Here is a 25,165-nt window from a genome sequence, read left to right on the forward strand (position 1 = left end):
TATTTTGAGAGCCACATAGGGCGCGCACTGACAGAGGCTAAGAGCAGAGTCCTGACTCCTGGAGCGGCCAACCAGCACACAGAAGAGCCGCATTAAAAAGTGTAAAGAAAAACAAAAAAAACAAAAAAAAACCCTGGGCCTGGAGAGATAGCACAGCGGCGTTTGCCTTGCAAGCAGTCGATCCAGGACCAAAGGTGATTGGTTCAAATCCCGGTGTCCCACATGGTCCCCTGTGTCTGCCAGGAGCTATTTCTGAGCAGACAGCCAGGAGTAACCCCTGAGCACCGCCGGGTGTGACCCCCCCCAAAAAAAAAACAAAAACAAAACAAACAAAAAAGTGTAAAGAGGGGCCGGAGAGATAGCATGGAGGTAAGGCGTTTGCCTTTCATGCAGAAGGTCATTGGTTCGAATCCTGGCATCCCATATGGTCCCCCATGCCGGCCAGGAGTGTATTCTGAGTGTGGAGCCAGGAATGACCCCTGAGCGCTGCCAAGTGTGACCCAAAAACCAACAACAACAACAACAACAAAAAAGTGTAAAGAGCCGCATGTGGCTTATGAGCCACAACTTGCCGACCACTGCTCTAGCCCATGTTGTTTATTAACTTTGTCACTGCAATACTATTTTCTTCTTCCTTGTAATAATTTCCAGAGAATTATAAAATATACTATTCCCCTAGCTTTATCTTTATGAAACTAAAACTAGAACCAAGGGCTCAAACATGAGAGGCAAGTGCTCTACTGAAGAATACCCCATACTATCTCTCTAAAACTTAGTCTCTTTTTGTTGTTTTTGTTTTTGGGCTGGTGGTGACGCTCAGGGGCTAGTCTTGGCTATGTTCTCAGAAACTGCCCCTGGCTTGGAGGAACATATGGGACGCCAGGGGATCGAACCTAGAACCTTGGTCCGTCCTAGGTTAGGCGCCTGCAAGGCAAATTGCGCCACTGCTCCAGCCCCATAAAACCCAGTTATTTTTTACATGTTATACACAATATCTGACACACAGCAGGGCATCAATAATCATTTGTTGAGTGAATGCTTTGTTTTTTTTTTTTTTTTTTTTGTTTTTTTGGGCCACACCGGGCATTGCTCAGGGGTTACTCCTGGCTGTGTGCTCAGAAATAGCTCCTGGCAGGCACGGGGGACCATATGGGACACCGGGATTTGAACCAACCACCTTTGGTCCTGGATCGGCTGCTTGCAAGGCAAACACTGCTGTGCTATCTCTCTGGGCCCAAATGCTTTGTTTTATAGATTTGTAACTCTCATCAATTCTGGAAAAATTTCTGTTAATCTTATGATAATTTCCTGTTTCCTCTTGTTTGTTCTTTATGGAATTTCCAGTATGTGAATACTGAGTATTGTTTTTCCTATTTTTAATTTCCCTGTCTTTTCGAGGGTGTGGATTACCCAGCAATACTAAGATGTAACACTAGGCTAGGTGCTTGAAGGACTGTGTGGTCCTGGGATCAGACCAGAGTTCATGGAATGCAAGACAAGTACCTTAACCCCTGTGCTATCTCTCTGGCCATCATTGTGTTTTGTACGTTAGGGAAGTTCCTTGATTTTAGTTGTTTACAACTGATTTAAATTCCAGTTTACGCCTTTTATAACTGTTTTAATTATGTTATTTCTAATTATGTTCTAATTATCCTAATACCATATTCATCTCTTCTAAGTAGCTTTTAGAGGAAGATTTCTTAGAGCAAAACCAAAGTAAGGCATGTATTCTTTTTCTTTTTTTTCAATCACGCCCAATGGTATACAGAGCTTACTCCTGATTCTATGCTCAGGGAGGGCTCAGGGACCATATGCAGCATCAGGGATTAAAGTGGGGCTGGTTGTGTGTAAGGCAAGTGCCTTAAGTCTGGGATACCACTTCTATGGCATGTTTAATTTTTATCTATTTTTTATTTTTGGCAATACTGGCCAATGCTCAGAGCTTACTCCTGGCTCTGCACTTTGAAACTAGGGGGACCATATGAGATGCTGGGGATCAAACCTGAGTTGGTTGTGCGCAAGGTAAACATCATTCCCACTGTACTATCTCTCAGGCCCCAGAGTGGGTTTTTTGTTTGTTTGTTTTTGGTTTTGGTTTTTTGTTTTTGGGCCACACCTGGCGATGCTCAGGGGTTACTCCTGGCTGTCTGCTCAGAAATAGCTCCTGGCAGGCACGGGGACCATATGGGACACCGGGATTCGAACCAACCACCTTTGGTCCTGGATCGGCTGCTTGCAAGGCAAATGCCACTGTGCTATCTCTCCGGGCCCAGAGTGGGTTTTTTATTTTTATTTTTTAATGTTATTTCATTTCCCCTGGAATCTATCCTGTTGGTACATCACGACCTGTCCCTTGCCCTGTAGGCACTCCCTGACCCATCTGGACAGAGTTCAGAGATCCTAGCGCATGTGTGTGTGTGTGTGTGTGTGTGTGTGTAAGAGAGAGAAAAAAAAGAGAGAAAAGAGAAAGAGGAGAAAAGAGAGAGAGCGAGAGAGAGAAAGAGAGAGAGAAAGAGAGAGAGAGAGAGAGAGAAGCACTACTGGGGACTGAATCCTTCAGAACAGGTTAACAAACTAGACTGTGCCTGCATGCGGGGGCTTCCTACAAACCAAGGTTTCTCTTCTCAGTCTCAAGACTAGAAACATTTGGGACAAGGAAATTTTTTGCTGTGGGGAATAGTGATACACCAAATGGTACTTTTTCTTTTTAGTAATCTCTGTGTGTGTATGTTTGGGTCACACCCAGCAGGACTCAGTAGAACATACGTGGACATGGTGCCAAGGACTGAACAGAACCGGGGGCTCATGCGGTATCAAGGCCGGTGCCTCAATCCTTGAACTCTCTCAGGCCCCTGCCTAGCTCTCATCTTTGCAGCCCTTTCTTGGCTTCGTTGCCTAGAGTTGGTTTTGGGTTTCTTTTAGGAGAAATCAATACTATAGCTGGGCTTGTATTTTTAGTTTATGTGAACAGACTCAAAAAATACAAATCCCAACCTCCCTGAGTTACTGGCTCCTCAGGGGACGATGGGGCAGAGTGGGCAGAGACTAGAGAAGTCACAAAATAAGATACAAGGCAAAAATTCCACAACCCCAAGATTGGCTCAGTCTGCATCTCTTGGAGTGACCAAGCCTGCAGGGAAGGTAACTACATTAATTCAAGGCTTATTCTTGGATCAACACTCAGGGATTACTATAGGAAGTACTCAGGGGATGATATGGAATCCCAGCAATCAAACCTGGTTTGGTCACAAGCGAGGAAGTGTGTTGTGTATGTAAACATTTTATGGGATTATTATGTTACTGACCCTACCCTGATCGGTGATTATGCCCTACCCTAGGGTGTGACCTGGCATTCTGCCCCCACCCTAGGGTGGTACCTGATTCTGCTCCCACCATTGGGTGGTACCTGATTCTGGGGGATAAAAACAAGGGTCTGTGGAAGGCGAGGGACTTTTGGCTGGAACTGATGCTGAGGCCTTGGACTTCAGTCTTGTCCACTGAATAAAGCTAATATTTCCACAAGCCTGACTGTCTTCGAGCTGTTTACCTGCCACTTCGCCTCAGAACCGTCGTCTGAACAGGGTGGCAGACGTGTGCTCCGAGCTGGAGGGGAAAGACCTCATCCTCCATCCCTCCATCAGTCAACCTCTTCAGGGGCTGACTTGCAACAGAAGTGCTATGCCTGCTGGACCCCAGATTCAGTAATTTTTATTTGTTTGTTTATTTATTTATTTATTTTGCTACACTGGCAGTGCTTAGCACTCAGACAGGGGTCAATCCCAGCAGTGCGGGGAAGGCAGGGTGCTGCTGAGAATCAAAGCTAGGGCTTTTGCTTGTGAAGCAGCTTTCCAGCCCCTTGAGCTATCTCTTAGCACAGAATATATTCTGGGGGGCAGGGGCTAGGTGGGCCACACCCGACAATGCTCAGGGGTTACTCCTGGCTATGCACTCTATTGGATACCAGGATTCAACTCAGGTTTGCTGTGTGCAAGGCTAATGCCCTCCCCGCAGTACTCCCTTGGGTCCCATAGTCACTTTATGTATGAACTCAGAATAAGGGCCTCATGTTACCACTGTCTTCTGTATGTACCTAGGGAGTACCTAAGGCACCATCTTGCATTCTGTAAACACTGATAAAAACTTTCTACCTGATAAAAACTACTCTTCTTGTTTGAATTGGGGCCACACCCAACAGTGCTAACCTCCTCAGCATAAGAACTATGCTCCCCACCAGCTGAACCCCCTCTCTGCCCCAAATAAAGACTTTGAATCTAACCAGCAGAATGTAGGGGCTGGAGCAATAGCACAGTGGGTAGGGTAGGCACTTGTTTTGCATGCATTCAATCACACCATATGGTCCTCCAAGCACTGCCAGGATTAATTCCTGAGTGCAGAACCAAGAGTAAGCCCCAAACACTGTCAGATGTGACCCCCCCCAAAACTTCAAAATAAACAACCATAGAAAAGCATAATGCTGAAGAGTCTTGAGTTTCATTTTAAGCTTTTTGATTTTAAGGTGTAAATGCTCACAAACTGCTGCTGATTCCACAGAATAAACTACAGTCTGAAGAAGTGAACAATCAGTAAAATGAACAAAACTTTGCTCACCTGCTAGCCTTGAATCCTTTCAATTTCTGTACAAAGAACGATTCAAGAACTTCAGCACACTGGTAGAATGGGGAGTCACTTGGATTGTAGTAACGACAATTATCAAAAATTTTGGTCATGTCTGCAACAAATTCTGTCAGCTTTTCATAATATCGTCTTTGTATTCTTTCTTCCATGGTGGCAAGGTCTAAAAGACACAAAGGGTAAAGACATTTCCCTGTTCTTTTTTTTTTTTTTTTGGTTTTTGGGTCACACCCGGCAGTGCTCAGGGGTTATTCCTGGCTCCAGACTCAGAAATTGCTCCTGGCAGGCACGGGGGACCATATGGGACGCCGGGATTCGAACGATGACCTCCTGCATGAAAGGCAAACACCTTACCTCCATGCTATCTCTCCGGCCCCACATTTCCCTGTTCTAACTGCTCCAATGAGAATGGAGCTACAGTCCTACAACGTCTAGAAGCCAGGGACCCAGGCAGCTGCTTGTCCACTTCTGGGCACTGACCATGCTGCAGCTCAAAGGCAACATGGGAGCATTTATTTGATTCTGCTCAGTTGAGAGGCCTGGCCTAGAACCCTGGTCTACTTTGAAGATTTTTTTCCAGAAACTGCACATTATTCATTTTTTGAAAATAAGGAAACAAGGGAATAGAGAAAGGTCAGTGCGTGACTGAGGGGTTAGGGTTAGTGTTTCCTTGTCTGCGGCCAATCTGGGCTTAGTCCCTGGCATTTTATCTGGTCACCCAAGCCAGCTAGGAGTAATTCCTGAGTGTAGAGCCAGGGGTAATTCCAGAGAACAGCCGGATGTGGCCCTCAAACAAAACAAAACAAAAAATAAGAAACTATAGCATCATGAACAATACACAAAAAGGGGAAGTCCAGAATTAAAAACCAAAATCCCTAATTTGGTAATCCTTGGATAACATCTTCCCCTTGTTTTTGGATCACACCCAACAGTGCTTATGGTTTATTACTGGCTCTACATATGCACAGGGTTCAGAGGGCCACTACGGGATGCTAGAGATCAAACCTGGGTCTGTTACATGCAAGCCAAATGCCCTACCTGCTGTACTGTGACCTCTTTACTCTTTGTCTTTGGGACACAGCAGGCAAAGCTCAGGGGTTTACTCCTAGCTCTGCGTTCAGAAATTACTTCTGGTAGGCTTGGGATGCAGGGGCTCAAATTCAGGTTGGCCACGTGCAAAGCGAACACTCTCCCCGCTGTGCTATCGCTCTGGCCCCCCCCCTTTTTTTTTTCTTTTGGTTTTTGGTCACATCCGGCAGTGCTCAAGGGTTACTCCTGGCTCTACGCTCAGAAATCATTCCTGGCAGGTTCGGACAACCATATGGGATGCTGGGATTCGAACCACCATCCTTCTACATGCAAGGCAAATGCCCCTACCTCCATGCCTTCTCTCCAGCCCCCTCTTTTTATTTCACCATTTATAGTTGACAAATGATAGTGATCTACCATTTCTGGTGGCATTGACAGAAAATATCTAAATAAATAAAGTGTAGCAAAAATGTTAACTGATATGACTAAAAAGTAACAAGTTTTTTTTGTTTTTGTTTTTGTTTTTGGGTCACACCCAGCAATGATCAGAAATCGCTTCTGACAGGCTCGGGGGACCATATGGGATGCCGGGATTCCAACCACCTTCCCTCCTGGATCGGCTGCATGCAAGGCAAATGCCCTACTGCTGTGCTATCTCTCTGGCCTCAAAAATATCAGATATAGCAGCAGGGGTATTAAGTGAAAATGGCAAAGATGGTCAGGCTGGCATATAAGAAGCCGAGGGAGCTGAAACAGTGCTAGGTCGGAGGGGGAGGTTGCGCTTGAAGGAAACTTCCACAGACAAATTCCACAGAAATGTGGGAGAGAGGAACTGGCAAAAGAGTTGAGAAGTGAGAGCTGGCTCTGCACGCAAGGGTCCTGGGGCTGCCCCACAGCACTGTGGAGTCCCTGGACATCACTAGGATTGAGCCCTGAACATCAACATAGGAACAGTCCCTGAGCACTGCCAGGGTTGCCCCCAAACAACAGAGAGAGAATATATGGCAGGGCCCGGAAAGATAGCACAGAGGTGTTTGCCTTGCAAGCAGCCAATCCAGGACCTAAGGTGGTTGGTTCAAATCCCGGTGTCCCATATGGTCCCCCCGTGCCTGCCAGGAGCTATTTCTGAGCACACAGCCAGGAGTAACCCCTGAGCACCGCCGGGTGTGGCCCAAAAAAAAAAAAAAAAAAAAAAGAGAATATATGGCAAAGTGGTTGTAGGTCACTTTAGAACTGATAAGACTGAATGACAACATACCCAGTAAATCTCAGTGAACTTTTTTTTTTTTTTTCAGTTACACCTGGTAGTGCTCAGAGCTAATTCTTGGCTTTGAGGTGCTGGGGATTGGACCCAGGTTGGTGGTGTACAAGGCAAGTGTCCAATCTGCTATACATCACTCTGGTATCCAGATTGCTATGATTTTAAAGTTTATCTCACGAAGTAAAAAGTGTAAGAAATCGGGATAGAAAACTCAGAGAAATCAAGCACATGCCTGGGTTTCATACCCAGCACTGCAAGGATCTCCTGAGCACAGCCAGATGTGGCCCCAAAACAGAGACTTTAAGGTTTTATACATCAAAGTCATGAAGAACTTATTTTATCAGGCATTATGGATTAAATGTAGACTTCCCTAGGGGTAGTCAACCCAGGTTCGATCCCCAGCACCATCTATGGCCTCCTGAGCTCAGCAACCAGTATGCCTGAGTGCAGAGTCGGGAGTAAGCCCTGAGCCCTGCTGGGTGTGGACAAACAAACCAAACCAAAAAAAAAAAAATAGGGGCTGGAGTAATATCACAGTGGTAGGGCGTTTGCCTTGCATGCGCTAACTTAGGATGGACTGCGGGTCAATCCCCCAGCATCCCATATGGTTTCCCAAGCCAGGAGCAATTCCTGAAAGCATAGCCAGGAGTAACACCTGACCGTCACTGGGTGTGGCCCCAAAACAAAAACAAAATCATACAGGCAGTAGCACATGCAAACAAGGCCAGAGGAGTTCACCTTTAACTCAGCTGAGTTAGGCCTCACAAAATAGTTGTTACAAAGTCATCCCACCCCATCTAGTGAGAGTATAAGCAAAATGTCATTTGGCTTTGTTTCAGGGCTGTACCGAGGATTGCTCAGGATCTCAAGGAATCATATGGGGTGTTGGGGATCGAACCCAGCGCAAGGCACGTGCTCTATCAATTGTATTATATTGCTCCAGGCCAGTTTATGATCATTTTTGGTTTTGTTTTGGGTGATGCATGGTGATGTTCAAGACTTACTCCTGGCTCTGTGGTCAGGGATCTCCTGGAGGGGATCACGGAGGCAAATATGGGATGCTGGGGCTGGAACATGGGTTGGCTGCATGTAAGGAAAGTGGCCTATCTATCCACTGTGATATCTCTCTGCCTATCCTCCCCCCCCATTTTTTTTTAATTTTTTATTTTTAATTATGAGAACAAAGATACAAAGAAAGAGGACAAGGTAAAGTTACAGTGGAAGGACAATCACCCATAAACAGAATTCTCAGTAGTCCCATTGCTGATATCTTAACTTTGAACTTTCAGTCAAAGAACATTAAGAAAAATAAAACTGAACCCATGTACAATTACTTTGTCCCTCAAGTCCCCAGATTGTAGTATATAATATTTCTTAGCAGCACACAAAGCAATCTAAAGATATAAAACTTATGTAACTCCTTAAACGTTGAAGGCAAAGTACTTTTTTACATTTCCATGCACAGTTAACCTCAAAAGTTTAAGTGGGTTTTTTTTTTTTTTTTTTTTTTGGTTTTTGGGCCACACCCGGTGACGCTCAGGGGTTACTCCTGGCTATGCGCTCAGAAGTCGCTCCTGGCTTGGGGGACCATATGGGACGCCGGGGGATCGAACCGCGGTCCGTCTCCTAGGCTAGTGCAGGTAAGGCAGGCACCTTACCTCCAGCGCCACCGCCCGGCCCTAAGTGGGTTGTTTTTCTTAAGGATTAGAGTCAAAGGAGCACCGTAAAAACAGTGTTAAAGTGGCAACCATCCTCCCTTTTAACTTTACAGCCAACAGTGCTCAGGGGCTATTCTGAACTTGGTGGTGCTTGGGGAGAGAACCCGTGAAGTGAATCTCGTGTGCAAAGTGTGAGCCCCTGTACTTTGGACTATCTCCCTGAACTTCAATTGTTATAACTGTTTGATTTTAGGGCTATACATGGCATTGCTCGAGGGTTACTCCTTGCTCTGCACTCAGGAATAACCCTTGGCAGTGTGTGTGGATCATATGGGATGATCAAAGCTGGGGAGGCCATGTGCAAGGCAAGCACCCCGTGGCTCCAGTATTTTTTTTTTGTTTGTTTGTTTGGATTCTGGGCCACACCCATTTGACGCTCAGGGGTTACTCCTGGCTATATGCTCAGAAATCGCCCCTGGCTTGGGGGGGACCATGTGGGACACCGGGGGATCCTACGCCAGCACTTGCAAGGCAGACACCTTACCTCTAGTGCCACCTTCCCGGCCCAGCTCCAGTTCTTGGACATTTATGCTTTTTTAAAAATTTTTTTTTTTTTTTTTTTTTGGTTTTTGGGCCACACCCGGTAACGCTCAGGGGTTACTCCTGGCTATGTGCTCAGAAGTTGCTCCTGGCTTGGGGGACCATATGGGGCACCGGGGGATCGAACCGCAGTCTGTCCAAGGCTAGCGCAGGCAAGGCAGACACCTTACCTTTAGCGCCACCGCCCGGCCCCAAAATTTTTTAACTTAATAATATAATATATATATATATATATATATATATATATATTTGGTTTTTGGGGTCACACCTTGCAGCGCTCAGGGGTTACTCCTGGCTCCATGCTTAGATATCGATCCTGGAAGGCTTGGGGGACCATATAGGATGCCGGGATTCGAACCACCTTTCTGCATGAAAGGCAAACGCCTTACTTCCATGCTATCTCTCTGACCCCAATTTAATAATATCTTTATTTAATCACCGTGATTACAAACATGATTGTGGCTGGGTTTCAGTCATAATAAGAACAACCTTCACCAGTGCTACATTCCCACCAACAATGACATTTATGCTTTTAAAAAAATTTTTTTTTTTTTGTTTTTTTGTTTTGGGGTCACACCCGGCAGTGCTCAGGGGTTACTCCTGACTCTATGCTCAGAAATAGCTCCTGGCAGGTGCGGGGGACCATATGGGACATCGGGATTCGAACCACCGTCCTTTCGCATGCAAGGCAAATGTTCTGCCTCCATGCCATCTCTCCAGCCCCTAAAAGAAATTCTGAATGGTTGGGATGATATAGTTCAGAAGGATAACAGCACATGCACTGTGTGCTGGCCCTGACATCAAATGGCCCCTGAGCACTATTGAGCATAGATCCTGCACATGGGTGTGCTTGCCCTAAAACCAGAAAAACACACTCCCAACTTATTTTCAAAGAAACAACACCAATGTCTGCGCCCACCAGTCTTGCTCAACATATCCGTACAAAACATATTTTAAAGGTGAAAAATGTATTATCTGCTGAGATTTCCGAGCAATCTCTGTAGTGAGTTCAAGTACTTACCCATAGGTTCCTTAATCACCCCATAATAATCTGGTGCGTCATTGGGATCGACAGGTTCAAGGAAAGGCCAGGCCATCTTATGGGCCTAGAATGAAAACACAGAAACAAAAACCAATGGGGTTGCTTCATTATTATCTGCTTAATATTTGTATTCCATTTAGAGCTGGAGTTACTTACTCAGCACTTACTCTCCCCCTCCCAAAATGAACTTTCAACTGAAGACAGAAAACATTTATATTAGATTTAAAATAACCCAGCCACAAATGATCTCAGCTAAGTATAATCTCAATAGTGGTCTTTATGGCCCCCCATGCTGGCTGGGAGTGATTCTTGAGCACAGATCCAGAAATAACCCTTGACCCCTGCTGGGTATAGCCCAAATACCCCCCCCCTCCAAAAAAGGGGGGTAGAGTGGGGTGGGGAATTGGGTTAGTGTCAAGAGACAGTATAATGGGTAAGGTGTCTGCCTTGCAAGTGTCCAACCCAGTTTGATCCCAAGCATCCTATATGGTCCCCCCAAGCATTGAAGGGGGCAATTCCTGAATGCAGAGGTAGAAGTAAGCCCTGAGTATTGCAGGCCCAAAAACCACACACTACACACACACAAAGTAAAACTGGGGGCCAGAGAGATCGTACAGCTGGTAAAATGCTTGCCTTATAAGTGCCTGACCTGGGTTTAATCCCTGCTACTTTTTTTTTTTTTTTGTTTGTTTGTTTGTTTGTTTTTTGGGTCACACCTGGCAGCCCTCAGGAGTTGCTCCTGGCTCTGCACTCAGAAGTTGCTCCTGGCAGGCTCGGGGGACCATATGGGATGCGGGATTCGAATCAGGGTCCATCCTGTGTTGGCCACTTGCAAGACAAACGCCCGCTGTGCTATCACTCCAGCTCCAATCCCTGAAACTTATATGGTCCATGAACCCTACCAGGAGCAATCCTTGGGAACTGATCCAGGAGTAAAAGCCTTGAGAAGAGCTGGAGAGGTCCAAAAAACACTCAGTGTGGCTGAGTGTGGCTCAAAGAGCAAAACAAGGAGCCAGTGAGATAGTACAGCGGGGAAGACACGTACCTTGCATTGTGGCTGATCTGGATTCCATCCCTGGTATCTCAAGGCATAAATGCCCCATCTGCTGTCCTGTTGCTCTGCCCACCCTCCATTTTTTTTTTTTTTGGTTTTTGGGCCACACCCGGCGGTGCTCAGGGGTTAATCCTGGCTGTCTGCTCAGAAATAGCTCCTGGCAGGCACGGGAGACCATATGGGACACCGGGATTCGAACCAACCACCTTTGGTCCAGGATCGGCTGCTTGCAAGGCAAACGCTGCTGTGCTATCTCTCCAGGCCCCCTCCATTTTTTTTGAAGTATCTCTTTTCTTTCTTATTTATTTTTTTTGGGGGCATATCCAAGGGTGATTAGCCTTATGTTTTTTATTTTTTGGTTTTTGGGTCACACCCCGGCCACTCTCAGGGGTTACTCCTGGTTCTATGCTCAGAAGTCGCTCCTGGCAGGCTCAGGGAATCATATGGGATGCCGGGATTCAAACCACTGACCTTCTGCATGCAAGGCAAACGCTTTACCTCATGCTATCTCTCCGGCCCCTGATCAGCCTTACTTTTGATAGACTTGGGGGACCATATGTGGTTCTGGGGATTGAACCTGGGTTGGCTTTCTACAAGTGCCCTGCCCACTGTACGAATGCTCCAGCCCAAATTAAAAATTATTCTAAAAAAAAATTTTTTTTTTGCCCACAACCGGTGATGCTCCTGTCTCTATGCTCAGAATTGCTCCTGGCTTGGGGGAACATATGGGATGCCAGGGATTGAACCCAAGTCTGTCCTGGGCCAGCCACATTCAAGGCAAGTGCCCTACCGCTGTGCTATCTCTTCGGCCCCAGAATATTCTTATTATTTTTAGGTCATACCTGGTCATAATCAAGGCTTATTCCTAGTAGGGCTTGAGGGGGCCCTAAGGATGCCTGAGGATCAAACACGGGTCAGCCACATGCAAGGCAAATGCCCTGTCTATTTCACTATCAATCTGGCCCATCAACCTCTTTTCCACGGGCTTCCTTCTCTCTGAAAAAGTCTGCATTCTCTATTGGGCACATTTTCTTTCTTTTCCTCTTACCCCCCTGGACAATGCTGGGAAGGATTCCTATTGGCTACTGCTGCAGAATATCCAAAATCTGAGAGCCAGGGCACTGGGTGAGGGCTATGAGAGTCTGGCATGCAGAGACTCAAGTTGGATGCCTGCATACCAGGTGCCCCCCGTACCTTGCTATAAGTCCCTGCATCCATGTGATCTGCATCAAAGGTGGTCCAGTTTAAGTAAACAAAACAGGTTAAAAGCATGAGTCTCAGGGTCAGAGAGGTAGTACACAGCCTAAAGCACTTGCATCCAAATGACCCTGGTTCAAATCCCTCCTTGGTCTTTAGGGACTTACAGTCCCCCAAGTACTGAACGGAGCCAGGAATAGCCCCTGAGCGCCATTGGGTGTGGCCCCCAAAGAAATCATAAAGAACATATTGAAATAATTAACTATGGGGGCCAGAGGGATAGCACAGCAGCTAAGAGTGCTTGCCCTTCATGCAGCTGATCTTAGTTCAATCCCTGGCATCCCATATGGTCCCCTGAGCACCACCAGGAATGATTCTGAGTGTAGAGCCAAGAGTAACCCTTGAGTACCGCCGGGTGTGGCCCCCAAACCAAAGTAATCTAACAAATAAAATGAATAATCATATCGAAGTAAATAAATCCTTTAAAGGAAATGGAGTGACTGTGTGGGCACCATGTGCTCTGTGAGCAGCTGCCAAGGGCTGAAGCCTACGGGGGGTATTAAGCACCAAAAGTGTCAGCTGAGAGCTCTCACGCTTAGCAACACGTCCCACGCCAGTGCGATCTCTATCCTCTGTGCCTGCCCAGTGGCCTCACATACCTGTAAGGAGCGCAGCACCCTCCTTAGCCCCTCATAGTCTTTCTCTGTCAGTGGCGTGAGCACAGTCATGGCATCCTCCGTGGACTGGCACTGCGGGCAGACGTACTCATCAATGAGCTCTGCCTCACTCTGCAAGATGCCCACACAGCGCCCGTGGTACCAATTCTGACACCGATCACAGCCAATATAGAACCTGTAAGACCCGAAATGGAACTGTGAGCCCGGAACCAATGGGGTCACGGATGAGTTACTTGTCAGACTACGAAATCATGCACCTCAGAGTGTCCTAGCTCAGGGGCGGAACATGGTTTTAGTACTAGGGCTGTTCTAGTAATAGTCTTGAAATGGACATTCCAGTTAATATTTCTTTTTTTTTTTTTTTTTTGGTCACACCCAGCAGCGCTCAGGGGTAACTCCTGGCTCTATGCTCAGAAACCGCCCCTGGCAGGCACAGGGGACCATATGGGATGCCGGGATTAGAACCGATGACCTTCTGCATGAAAGGTAAACGCCTTACCTCCATGCTATCTCTCCGGCCCCTCCAGTTAATATTTCTGACTTGAGAAGAAGCATTAAACTTTTATTAAGCACACTGTGTATTTAATGTTGGAGGACCAATTAGAAGAAATTCTCAAACATTTAATTGACTTTAAAGCTCAAAACTAAAGCCAAAAATCTTTCAACTCGTACCAGATCAGGTGAGAAGCTGATACTGGCTCTTCCATAGGGAATTCAAAATCCTATAAGCTAATATCAGTCTCAGAGCCATCCCAGAGGTAGTGTTTTTCTAACCTATGATAAAACACCATTTCAAACACTGATAAAATCCAAGCAAGTTAGGCTATTTTAATCTCGTTAATGTCTGTTGCATAGAGAACAATCAAATCCACCATTAAACCATAGTTTCCCACAATGCATCGCAAACATTCACTATGAAGAAACATAAATTTCGAAAGGGGAGGGAAAGAGGGAAGAGAAAAAATACCGGAAAGAAAATTTGTAATGTAAGTGTATATCATATATTGCAGAAAAATATCTTTCTTTTTAAGTTTAAAATAAATAGAGCAATGTGGGCTTCCTGAGTGATTAATATGATGCTCTTATCAGAACTCACTGTGACTCATCATAAGGTGTTCTGCAGATACAGTACAATTCCTCACTGCTGCCCCTCTTGTGCCCGTTTACAATCATTACAGATGTACACATCCATTTTCTTAGCCTCCTTTTCTGTGATGCCAACACAGTCTCCATGATACCAGTTAGTACAAAGATCACAGCCAATATAGAACCTAAAAGTATTCACAATGAAAATGACAATGTAATTGTCATTTTGAGCTGCAAGGTACTTAATTCTGTCTTTTCTGCCACGATTCACTTTCTTACAGGTTAAACTTTCTGCAATGGCGTCTAAATATCCTGACTCCAACCTTCCTACTCCCGACATACTACGTCGGACACGGGGTCAAGTGTGGAAACCATGAAGGCACTAACACCGATTTCAACAAGAACAGTGTTTTATGAAAGGTGGGTCTTTCAAACATACTGGAATTTGGAGAAAGGAAAAAAAAAAAAAAAAGAACACCACACTGATGGTAATGGCTCCCTTATCATGAATGTGTGTAAGACTGTAACAGGCACAAAAACCAAAGCTGAGGAATCAGACTTACATCTGTCAAACCTATGCCACAGAAGCCACTTCAAATTCAGGGCTATTTCTTAGATAGGTTTGAAAATGTATCTCACGGTTTAGATTTGAAAAAGCAGCAAAGGCGCAAACATCAAGAGGAAGTTATGTTACAAGGAACATGCAAGTCAGCCAGGAGTCAAAGGTCAAAACATGATGAAGAAGGACATGAAAAGAGTGACATGTGGTCATTGATTCCTACATATTGTTTAAATGAACAGCAGGGGTTCATGGTAACTGGTGATGCTCAGGGCCAGTTTTCAGTTGCTAGTACACGTACAATAAGATAAATAATATTGTGTGGCAGGGTAATAAGTGGAGAGGGGAATAGAAGCTGCTGTTCCTCATGAGAAACCAAAGGTCATGTGCTGCAAAAAACTGTAGGAGAGCAACTAGAGAGGAGAGGCACGGTGATGGGACAGGCTGGGGAACTGAAGGAATGTGGGTGCTTGCTGCCTTGGCACGGACAGTTAACCTTCAAGACAATAGGAATGTGAACTCCAACTGACAGCGGAAAAAAGCACCTTGAAAAGACAAACTGTTATTTTAAAGATGGTGACAGGATCTCCAGGCAAAATCATAGTGAGAAAAGCAGAAATCAAAGGGAGACCCGAATCCAGGCCAACACCATCATTTCTACCTACCAAGGGGCCTCGTTTTGGTGCCATTAGAGGGAAGGGCATAGTCCTTCAAGCTACTAACCTGACCTTGCTTGAATGAGCATAACAAGATTGGCCCCACGGTTATGTGGCTGATACTAGTACACTTTTTCTTCATCAGTATGACTGTTGCATGACTTTCACTGCTATAAGGTGGGCCTGGTATAAGCTATATCTGCTATAAGTGGGGGTGGTATTTTGTATGTTGCTTTCATTAGACAGGTTGGAGTGTTCTGGTAGTAAAGGTCCAGAGTTTGAATCTTAGTTTTAAGACCATGATTCCCAAATTACCCTTTGTGGGGAAGAACATATTATAAAATACTTCTAAAAAAAAAAAAAAAAGCAATTCATTCTAATTTGAACAAGGAGTAAATGAACTGGAAATGCTAAGAATGACAAACTGAAAAATGTGAAATATCCACAAAATGATGGTGGCAATCTGAATAGAAATGAGCACACGTACATGTATACCTCATTTTATGGAATTACTATTACCAAAAAAAGGTGAAGTCAATTTATGTCCTCCAAATAGGCCAAAGAAGTCCTGATATATTTTTTTTTGTTGTTGTTGTTTTTTCAGGCCACACCCGTTTGATGCTCAGGGGTTACTCCTGGCTAAGCGCTCGAAATTGCCCCTGGCTTGGGGGGACCATATGGGACTCCGGGGGATCGAACCGGGGTCATCACCTTTTCTTGGCTAGCGCTTGCAAGGCAGACACCTTACCTCTAGCGCCACCCGTCGCCGGCCCCAAGTCCTGATATTTTAAGAACTTCCTCAAGCAGATTTTTGATGGGTATAAATTAGCTTAAAATGAGGCACACTTGTACTAGACCAAGTGAAAAAATCAGTTTAATAAGGTTTCACTTTGGACATTATGTGGAATTACCAACAAAGCAAGAAATGAAGAGTGAAGATGCCTTAGACAGATCTGTATTTCATTCCACATGCAGCTTGACTACCTACCAAAAGTTTGGGTCTGGCACAAACAGTCATTTTAAAAAGGAATGATAGCTTTAATGACACATCATTAAAGAGAGACCGAGATTTTGCTTTATAAATTATTTAGGCAGCTAGGCATCCAAAACTAGAAGACAACCACATTTTTTTTTAAAGCACAAATAACTCTTTTGGTACTATAAAAACAAGATTAATTTTAGCTTTAGAAAACTGGACTACATTTAAATGCTCTAATGAAAGCTAAGTACTTAGTCGAATAATAAGGATAACATATAAGAATATTATTAGTCTCTAAAATCTATCACCAAATACAAGTTATAATTGTCAAAAACACTCTTGAGCTGCCCAGCTTTTCCAAGGCTTTAATGTCAAACCCATGGAACCGGTGAAAGGAACAAATACATTGGGATTTACATGACTTCAGCCCCCAGTAGTAAAGTGAGAACTTTCACACAAATATGAAGTTTAGAATTCTAAAATCAGATAATTGAAAAATAAAATTCTGCCCAAATGCGAAACCTCTCCCATTAATTTATCTTTTTTTTTTTTTTTTTAATTTGTGGGCCACACCCAGTGACGCTCTGGAGTTACTCCTGGCTATGCGCTCAGAAATCGCTCCGGGCTTGGGGGACCATGTGGGATGCCGGTGGCTCGAACTAGGCTCATCCTGGATAGGCCGCGTGCAAGGCAAACGCCCTACCGCTGTGCTATCACTCTGGCCCCATTAATCTATCTTAAGAGAGGTAATCACGGATAAACAGATTTGGCTTTGGGCAGGTGCTGTAACACAGGCCCTTCTCCAGACACAGGTACTGACATGATGGTGCAGACCAGAGAAAGGGCCTTAGAGAAAAGGCAGCCAAGGAGCAGCAGGAAGCTTGTTTTTGACTGAGAGGAAGAAGAAGGCTGAGAAAGATGAACACGACCACAGGCAAATGCCCACTTTCCTAGGGTTAAGGTGAAGGAATGAGAAGCTGCAAGCCCAGACATCACCACCCTTGCAACCAACTATTTTCATTTTCACTGCTAACGGCCAACTGATCATTCCACGGCTCACCACGGACAATCAGGCCAACGTGACCCGAGGGCACAGAGAGGGACTCACTTGGATTCGTCGTAAGGCGTTTTACAGATACAGTAAAGCTTCGTGTCCTTCTTGGTTTCCTTTGAGGTAGTCGAGATCATTTTCTTCTTCTTGGCTTTGGCGCTGGAGTCTCTCTCCTCTTCCCGCTTCCGCTTTTGGGCCACGGTGGGCATCGTGGCCGTGGCCGTGGCCGTCGCTAGGGGCGCTGCGTGCTGCAGTGGGGGCGGTGGCAGAGGGGGTGAAGGTGGTGGGGCGGGAGGCGCAGGGGGCGCTGCGGGAACGGGAGTGGGGGCGGCTACGGCCGTGGCCTGCGCAGCCTCCTTCTCCCTCTTAATCTTCAGGTCTCTCCTGAGCTCTTCCTGTGGCAAAGCAGAAGACACAACAGTGGGACTTGACGCAAGTGAGTGTTTCGGGCCCAGGGCGCAGTCCCAGGCCTCCCGCTCGGGCAGCCCCCCAGTTCAGACCAAAGCGTGGAGCCCGAGGCACGATCTTTGCGCGACTTTGAATCCTGTTCGTGGCGCAGCGGAAGGGCGTGTTTGCCTGGCACATGGCTGATCCAAGACCGACAGCGATTAGATTCCCCGGGCCTCCCATATGGTCCCCCCCCCCCCCCCCCGAGCCAGGAATAACTAACCCCTGAGAGTCATCGGGCTTGGCCCAAGAGCAAAACAAAGATTAAATTTGGGAGCTGGAGTGATAGGGCATTTGCCTTGGACGTGGATTCATATGGTCCCCCAGGAGTGATTCCTGAGCACACAGCCAGGAGAAATCCACCCCTGAGGATCACCAGGTGTGGTGCCCCCCAAACAAACAAAAAAAAAAAACAAAAACAAAAAACAAGAACACCAGGCTGATCTAATTTAACTATCCAAGAGATACTATCAGATTTGAAGAATGTGGTTTGGACATACTTTGACCTCTTATTAATTTTTTTGGTTTGTGGGTCACACCCAGTGACACTCAGGGGTTACTCCTGGCTCTATGCTCAGAAATCGCTCCTGGCTCAGGGAATCATATGGGATGCCGGGGTATCAAACCCAGGTCCCATCCTAGGTCAGCTGCATGAAGAAAGCAAACACCCCACTGCTGCACCACTGCTCTGGTCCCATGTTTTCACATTTTAAATTATTGTAGAAATTTATAAATTGGAATAATAAAATTCACAATTGACCACGAATATCTCACACAATGATTCTGATTCATGGCAAAGTCTGTGCTGAGAAAAATTGCGCTTCTTGCAGTCTTCAGTAATAGATGAAGGAGTGTATAATTTTATCAGTCTGCTTTCTGCTCCTAGTCCTTTGAATGGGATTTTTTTTTTTCGGTTTATTTGAGTCACACCTGGTGACGATCAGGGGTTACTTCTGGCTATGTGCTCAGAAATAGTTTCTAGCTCGGGGGACCATATGGAACACCAGGGATTGAACCCAGGTCCATCCTGGGTCAGCTGAGTGCAAGGCAAATGTCCTACTGCTGTGCTATCACTCCGGCCCCCAAATTTTATTTTATTTATTTTTGCTTTTTGGGACAAGTCCAGTGACTCTCAAGGGGTTAGTTACTCCTGGCTCTGAGCTCAGAAATCGCTCATGGCTTGGGGACCATATGGGATACCGGCTGTGTGCAAGGCAAACACTCAGTGACACTCAGGGGTTACTCCTGGCTATGCGCTCAGAAATCGCTCCTGGGGCCGGAGAGATAGCATGGAGGTAAGGCGTTTGTGCCTTTCATGCAGAAGGTTGGTAGTTCGAATCCTGGCATCCCATATGGTCCCGAGTCTGCCAGGAGCGATTTCTGAGCGTAGAGCCAGGAGTAACCCCTGAGTGCTGCTGGCTGTGACCCAAAAACCAAAACAAAAAAAAAAAAAAAAAAAAAAAAAAACTGCTCCTGACTTGGGAGACCATCTGGGATACCAGGGATCAAATCCAGGTCTGTCCTGGTTCAGCTGTATACAAGGCAAACATCCTAACGCTTGTGCCACTGCTCCAGCTCTCCACCCCTGAATCTTTTTTTTTTTTGTTTGTTTTTGGGTCACACAAGGCAGCGTTCAGCGATTACTCTTGGCAGGCTCAGGGGACCATCTGGGATGCCGGGATTTGAACCACCATCCTTCTGTATGCAAGGCAAACGCCTTACCTCCATGCTATCTCTGCCCCCTCCCCCATGAATCTTTTTATTTTATTTTGTTTTTTGGTTTTGGGGCCATTCCCGGTGATGCTCAGAAGTTACTCCTGGCTATGTGCTGAGAAATTGCTCCTGGCTTGGGGGGACCATATGGAGATTGAGCCACAGTTGGTCCTGGATCAGCTGCGTGCAAGGCAAATGCCCTACAGCTGTGCTATCTCTCTGACCCCGCATAAAAGGCTCTTATTTAAAAAAATCATTTATGTAAATACCTAGACCTATCTGTGAAGAGAAAAAACAGGGCAACAAGGGGATTTGAAGGAGGATCCAGTGTTCTTAATAGATCTGTGAAATAAGCAGTAGCTTGGCCCTGAATCTAGACCCTGTGACCTCAGTGTGGCTCCCAAAACCCCAAAGTCAAAACCAAATAACAAAGTCATTTTGAGGAATAACTTTATTTCTGAAAAGGCCAAGCCCGGGAATTGATACAGCTCATTTAGTAAAGGAGAAATAAAGCACATTATTGTCACTCACTCACTAGTCACTGCCAACCACAGTGGCAATAAGGCTCAGTGGAATAGTCTGTACTTCACGCAAGGTTCTGGGCTCAACCCCTTGCACTGCTCTCAGTCACCTACCAGTAAAGGAGGGATGGTGACTCCTTTGCTGGGAGTTGGGACTAGCCAGGGGGTGGCCCTCAAGCCAAATCAAACCAAAAACTAAACCAAAACCAAGATTTTTGTTTGTTTGGAGTCACCCCAGTGATGTTTAGAGGTTATTTGTCGCTTTGATCTAAGGAATCATTCCTAGTGGTCCATATCAGATAGATACTAGAGATTGAACCTGGGTCAGCCAGTTGCGTGCAAGGAAAATGGCCTCCCTGTTGTACTATTGCTCTGGCTCCTATTTGTGCATGTTTAATGCTGTCCTATAACACAATTTAGTTGTTTTCCTTTGTTTTGGGGCCATACTTGGCAGGGTTCAGAGAACATATGTGATGGATGCAGTGGTCGAACCCAATTCAGAAGGGTGCAAGGCAAGCACTCAACTAGTTTAGGGATTTGCCCCATGGCCCTCTTTCATAGGCTCTCCTTCCCCTTTAACTGAAGTCTGACAGTTAACAGACTTCCCCAAACTGTGAACCGCAGCCTCAGGGCAGTTGGACCAAAGTTATTTAAGTGGGGGGAGGGAGTTCTTGAAAGTCTGCTGAGGGGGCTGCAGGCCAGCCTACCTATCTACCTACCTGCCAGCCTGATGCTTCTTAGTTGAGCTCTTGCTGCTGCTGTTACTACTACTGTGCTGGATTGTGTTGTGTCTCGCTTGTTCTTTCTGCTCTGAAGGTCTATGGAATTTTTTTTTTTTTTGATTTTTGGTTTTTGGGGCATACCCAGTGGCACTCGGGGGTTACTCCCGACTCTGTGCTCTGAAGTCACTCCTGGCAGGCACAGAGGACCATATGGGATGCTGGGATTCGAACCACCAGCTATTCCAATCAGCTGCGTGCAAGGCGAACACCCTACTGCTGTGCTATCTCTCCGACCCCCTGAAGGTTTTTGGAATCATTAAATGTTGGATCCTTTTGCTCAGGGACTGTTTAGCCCTCACTCTCTCGATCTCTCTTGCTCTCGTTCTCAGACCCCTTTTACCAGGGGATTGCTTAGTCCCCTACATTTGTTGGGGGTGCATTAGCCCCCAACGAATTAGCACTCTGGCCTAACACAATTTAATTAACTTAATAAAAGAAGAAGTGGCATAAAAAAAGATATGAAGGCAAACCATATATACATCTTGTTTCAGAAAGACAGGCGTTTCTCTGATTTTAACTTTATTTACTGCACATAAACATGTAAATTCTAGAGGCCAGGTAGAGTGAGGAATAATAGTGTGCAGAGTGTTTGCCTTGCACATGGTCAACCCAGAGTTGACTCTGGAATCCTATATGGCTCCCCAAGTCTGCCAGGATGATTTAGGAGGGCACAGCCAGGAGTATCTCCTATGCACCGCTCGGTGTAGCCTCCAGACAAAACATATACATCTGGGCCCGGAGAGATAGCACAGCAGCATTTGCCTTGTAAGCAGCCGATCCAGGACCAAAGGTGGTTGGTTCGAATCCCGGCATCCCATATGGTCCCCCATGCCTGCCAGGAGCTATTTCTGAGCAGACAGCCAGGAGTAACCCCTGAACACCATCGGGTGTGGCCCAAAAACCAAAAAAAAAAAAAAAAAACCACCAAAACAAAAACATGTACACCTTAGAAGACAAGCGGAAAATCTCAGTGTAAAGACTGATCAACCTTGAAGTGAAGTGCGGGAGCTGGAGCATAGCATACCTGCACTTCTACCTGCAGCTCTTTGTCCAGTAGTGCTCTCTTTTTCAGGATTTCCGCCTTGAGCTGCTCTTTGTGTTTGAAGAGCAGAGCGGAGAGCTTGGTTGCATTCTGTTTGCACCGTTTCTGTTCCACGCTTTCTTCGCGCTTCCGTTTTTTGGCTGCCTGTCTCTCTTCTTTGTCTATCTTATCCAAAATATACTTCATCACCTGGTTACAGACAATCATTCTAGAGAGAAACACACAACGCATGTAATGCTACACATTTCATTCCCCGACACCTCTGACACCACTTTTCTAGGTCTCTACAGTTGGTTGAAACTAAACCTGGGGACCCGGGGGTTTCCGGGTGATTAAAACCAACTGTGAGCACCTTTCAGCACCAGTTTCTCTTAATGGCCCCCATTCAGGGCTGAAACACAGACTTAGAGCTCTGTGCTTGGCTGAGGAGAGACTGGAAACATCAGATTGGAACCCTTTCTCCCTACCTTTGATTCTCTTCTCTTTCGGCTGGAGTCAAGGTTTTCTTCTGTTTTAAATGTTCTATGACAGCATTATGCTTCATCACCACCTGCAGGATGAAGCAAGGTCAGAAAGCACTTTTTGGTGAAGATTATATATACCATTATACAGATTAACAGTAGAAACCTGACACATTTCTCAAAGAAACACGCATTTTAAAGGATGGAGCCACAGAGATGGCTTCATGAGCACGTGTGGGAGACTAGAATTTTCGTTTCAGCATTACATAGTCCCCCAAGTGTTGCTAGGAGAACCCCCACCCCAAAAAAAAAACTGGGATAGCCCCTGGGAACCTTTAGATATTGAACCCAAAATAAAAAAACAAAAAACAAAATTTCCTCATGATTACATAAATAAAATTATCAGCCACAGTAAGGGCTTGGTTGATGATCATGTACTGATCATCATGTGCTTTGTTAAAAATTTGGCATGATTCTACTCAATCTTCAGAGGGATAATTGTATAAGGACACACTAAGACAAAAATGAATTTGCTCATGTGAGATTAACAGGTTATGTTACTGTTCAGCTATACATTTAAATCAATTTTGTGCCTTGTTCTCTGGTTATCAATTTTCCCTATCCTACACATACATTTTGCACAGAGAAGGTAAAGACAGACGCAGGATAATTCTCCATTTATAGATTACACGTCATTAAAATCTAAGCAGTAATACACTTGCAAATATTACCCTATGACAGCAATTTTATAAACTGTCACACTTAAAAGAAAAGCCCTTAAGTGTTGAGCATGTCTACATACAAGATGTCATTTAATCATAAATCTTATGAGGCTGGAAGAGAGCAAATTTTTTTGGTTTTTGGGTCACAGCCAGCAGCGCTCAGGGGTTACTCCTGGCTCTATGCTCAGAAATTGTTCCTGGCAGGCTCGGGGGACCATATGGGATGCCGGGATTTGAAACACCGACCTTCTGCATGCAAGGCAAATGCCCTACCTTCATGCTATCTCTCTGGCCCCAACAGAGCAAATTTTCAACAGTGATAATACTAATAGAGATAAGCACATCTCTGGACAGTGACTGGAAGATGCAGGAATTGATGCGCAGATTTCATGGACTAGGAACGTTTGAAATCCACACCAGGGAGGCAAAGCATGTCTCCCCAGTAACACCTGAGGAGCAATGTGCTACACCTGGTACTTTTGACACAGAATAATTCTGACTCATTTAAATTGCTTCACGAAAAGACATTGATAATGCCACCTGCTATTCCAGCTATGGAGTAATAATTTACAACAAGGTGTGGTGAGTGAGTGTCACTAGTCTCTGATTTGCTTAGCTTACATGCAAACCAAGGAAAGGTTAGTACAAATCACTTGAAACAAACTGCTAGGATGCTTAAATGGTTTTGCAACTTAAAACTTGGCTTTTGATAGGAAGGATACTGACGACCCTACCTACTTTCCTCTCTTAGTTTTTCCCAAACACAGGTAGTTCCTAAGAAGCACTGACTGCATATTGACAGTAAAGTTCCAACCAGTTTCTCATTTGGGGGTGGAAGGGGCAGATCAATGCAGGGCTGCTTGTAAATCAAAACACCAGCGACTTTCATCTCATTTAGAAAAACCTCACACAACCAAACACTGAGTCTGAGTAAGGCACAGCACAATATTTCAAGCTACTGAACATGCTGCTTTTACTTAATGACTTTACCTGTTTCTGAATGATTTCACTTTGATTAGAAGCTTGGAGGGTGTGTTCCCGCTTAATTTCTATCTGCTGCTGCTTCTTCTTTTGCTGCTGATCCCTGAGTTGCTGAACCCTTTGCAACTGCTCTTGCACACTGGCTGCCTGCACTGTAACCACATTCTGAATCTGGTGCGCCTGCACACGACTGTTCTGCTGAATGTGAAGGGGTAACTGGAGTTTGATTTGCTGGGGCACACCACCTTGCTGAGCCTGTATTTGAGCCACAACCTGCGGCTGGATCTGGGAGAGGACCTGGACTTGTTGGTGCAGCTGAGGCACAGCAATGACTTGGGGCTGTGGCTGCTGTATTTGGAGCTGAGGACAGGACGGGGATGAGACAGTGGCTTGATTTAACGTGTGTCCTGAAGAAAGAGTTTGAGGTGAAGACTGTACCTGGGGTTGTGACTGTGGCTGGCCCTGGGAAGGTATCTGGAGAGATGTATGTGGCTGAATTGGAATCGGTTGTGAGGCTGAGGGCGGAACCTGGGCTTGCGGTCCAGGAGACACTTGGGATGGAGTTGACGGACGGACTCGAGTCAGTGGTGGACTCTGGACGCGAACAGGAGACTGTCCTTGGACACTGCTTTGAGGCGGACACTGTATTGCCCCTTGGGGTTTGGATGACTGTGCTTGGGTGGGCTGTGCTTCAGAAGGAACATGGGAGGCCAAGGCTGTCGTGGTTTGAACTTCAGGCTGAGTCTGAGCTTCCGGCGGGGCTGGGGATGGGGACTGGGCTGGGGGCTGGGGCTGTGCTGAAGGCTGGGCAGGCTGCAGCGGGGTTTCTGGAGGACTCAAGCCCGGTGACTGAGCGGGTGGCAGGGTCTTCCCAGGCTGCACCTGTGTCTGGGGTGCTAATTTACTCTGTCTCTGTTCACTGGTACCTGTGGAAAGGAAAGATCCAATATTTCTGTGACTTTACAACATACGACTGTGGCTAAAGCAGAGCTGAAAGCGCCTGATCTAGTGATGA

At 45.8% G+C, this 25,165-nt stretch overlaps 1 protein-coding gene across 5 annotated transcripts in view; it reads right to left on the reverse strand.

The window, feature by feature from the left end:
• Positions 1-25,165, reverse strand: part of BPTF (bromodomain PHD finger transcription factor) — a 161,263-nt gene that overhangs the window by 4,467 nt on the left and 131,631 nt on the right. For 2 of the 5 annotated variants that reach the window (XM_049778810.1, XM_049778801.1), the window contains 7 exons: positions 24,589-25,076; positions 22,454-22,536; positions 21,969-22,194; positions 17,539-17,876; positions 13,133-13,325; positions 10,202-10,286; positions 4,609-4,795 (listed from right to left, as the gene is read on the reverse strand). In XM_049778810.1, coding sequence (XP_049634767.1) covers positions 4,609-4,795; positions 10,202-10,286; positions 13,133-13,325; positions 17,539-17,876; positions 21,969-22,194; positions 22,454-22,536; positions 24,589-25,076 — 1,600 coding nt within the window. Of the gene's footprint in view, positions 1-4,608; positions 4,796-10,201; positions 10,287-13,132; positions 13,326-14,246; positions 14,422-17,538; positions 17,877-21,968; positions 22,195-22,453; positions 22,537-24,159; positions 25,077-25,165 lie in introns of those variants that run through there. The other 3 variants (XM_049778795.1, XM_049778782.1, XM_049778787.1) reach the window with 2 other exon arrangements.

This window comes from Suncus etruscus, chromosome 1, assembly GCF_024139225.1.
Source record: "Suncus etruscus isolate mSunEtr1 chromosome 1, mSunEtr1.pri.cur, whole genome shotgun sequence".
Classification (NCBI taxonomy): domain Eukaryota; kingdom Metazoa; phylum Chordata; class Mammalia; order Eulipotyphla; family Soricidae; genus Suncus; species Suncus etruscus.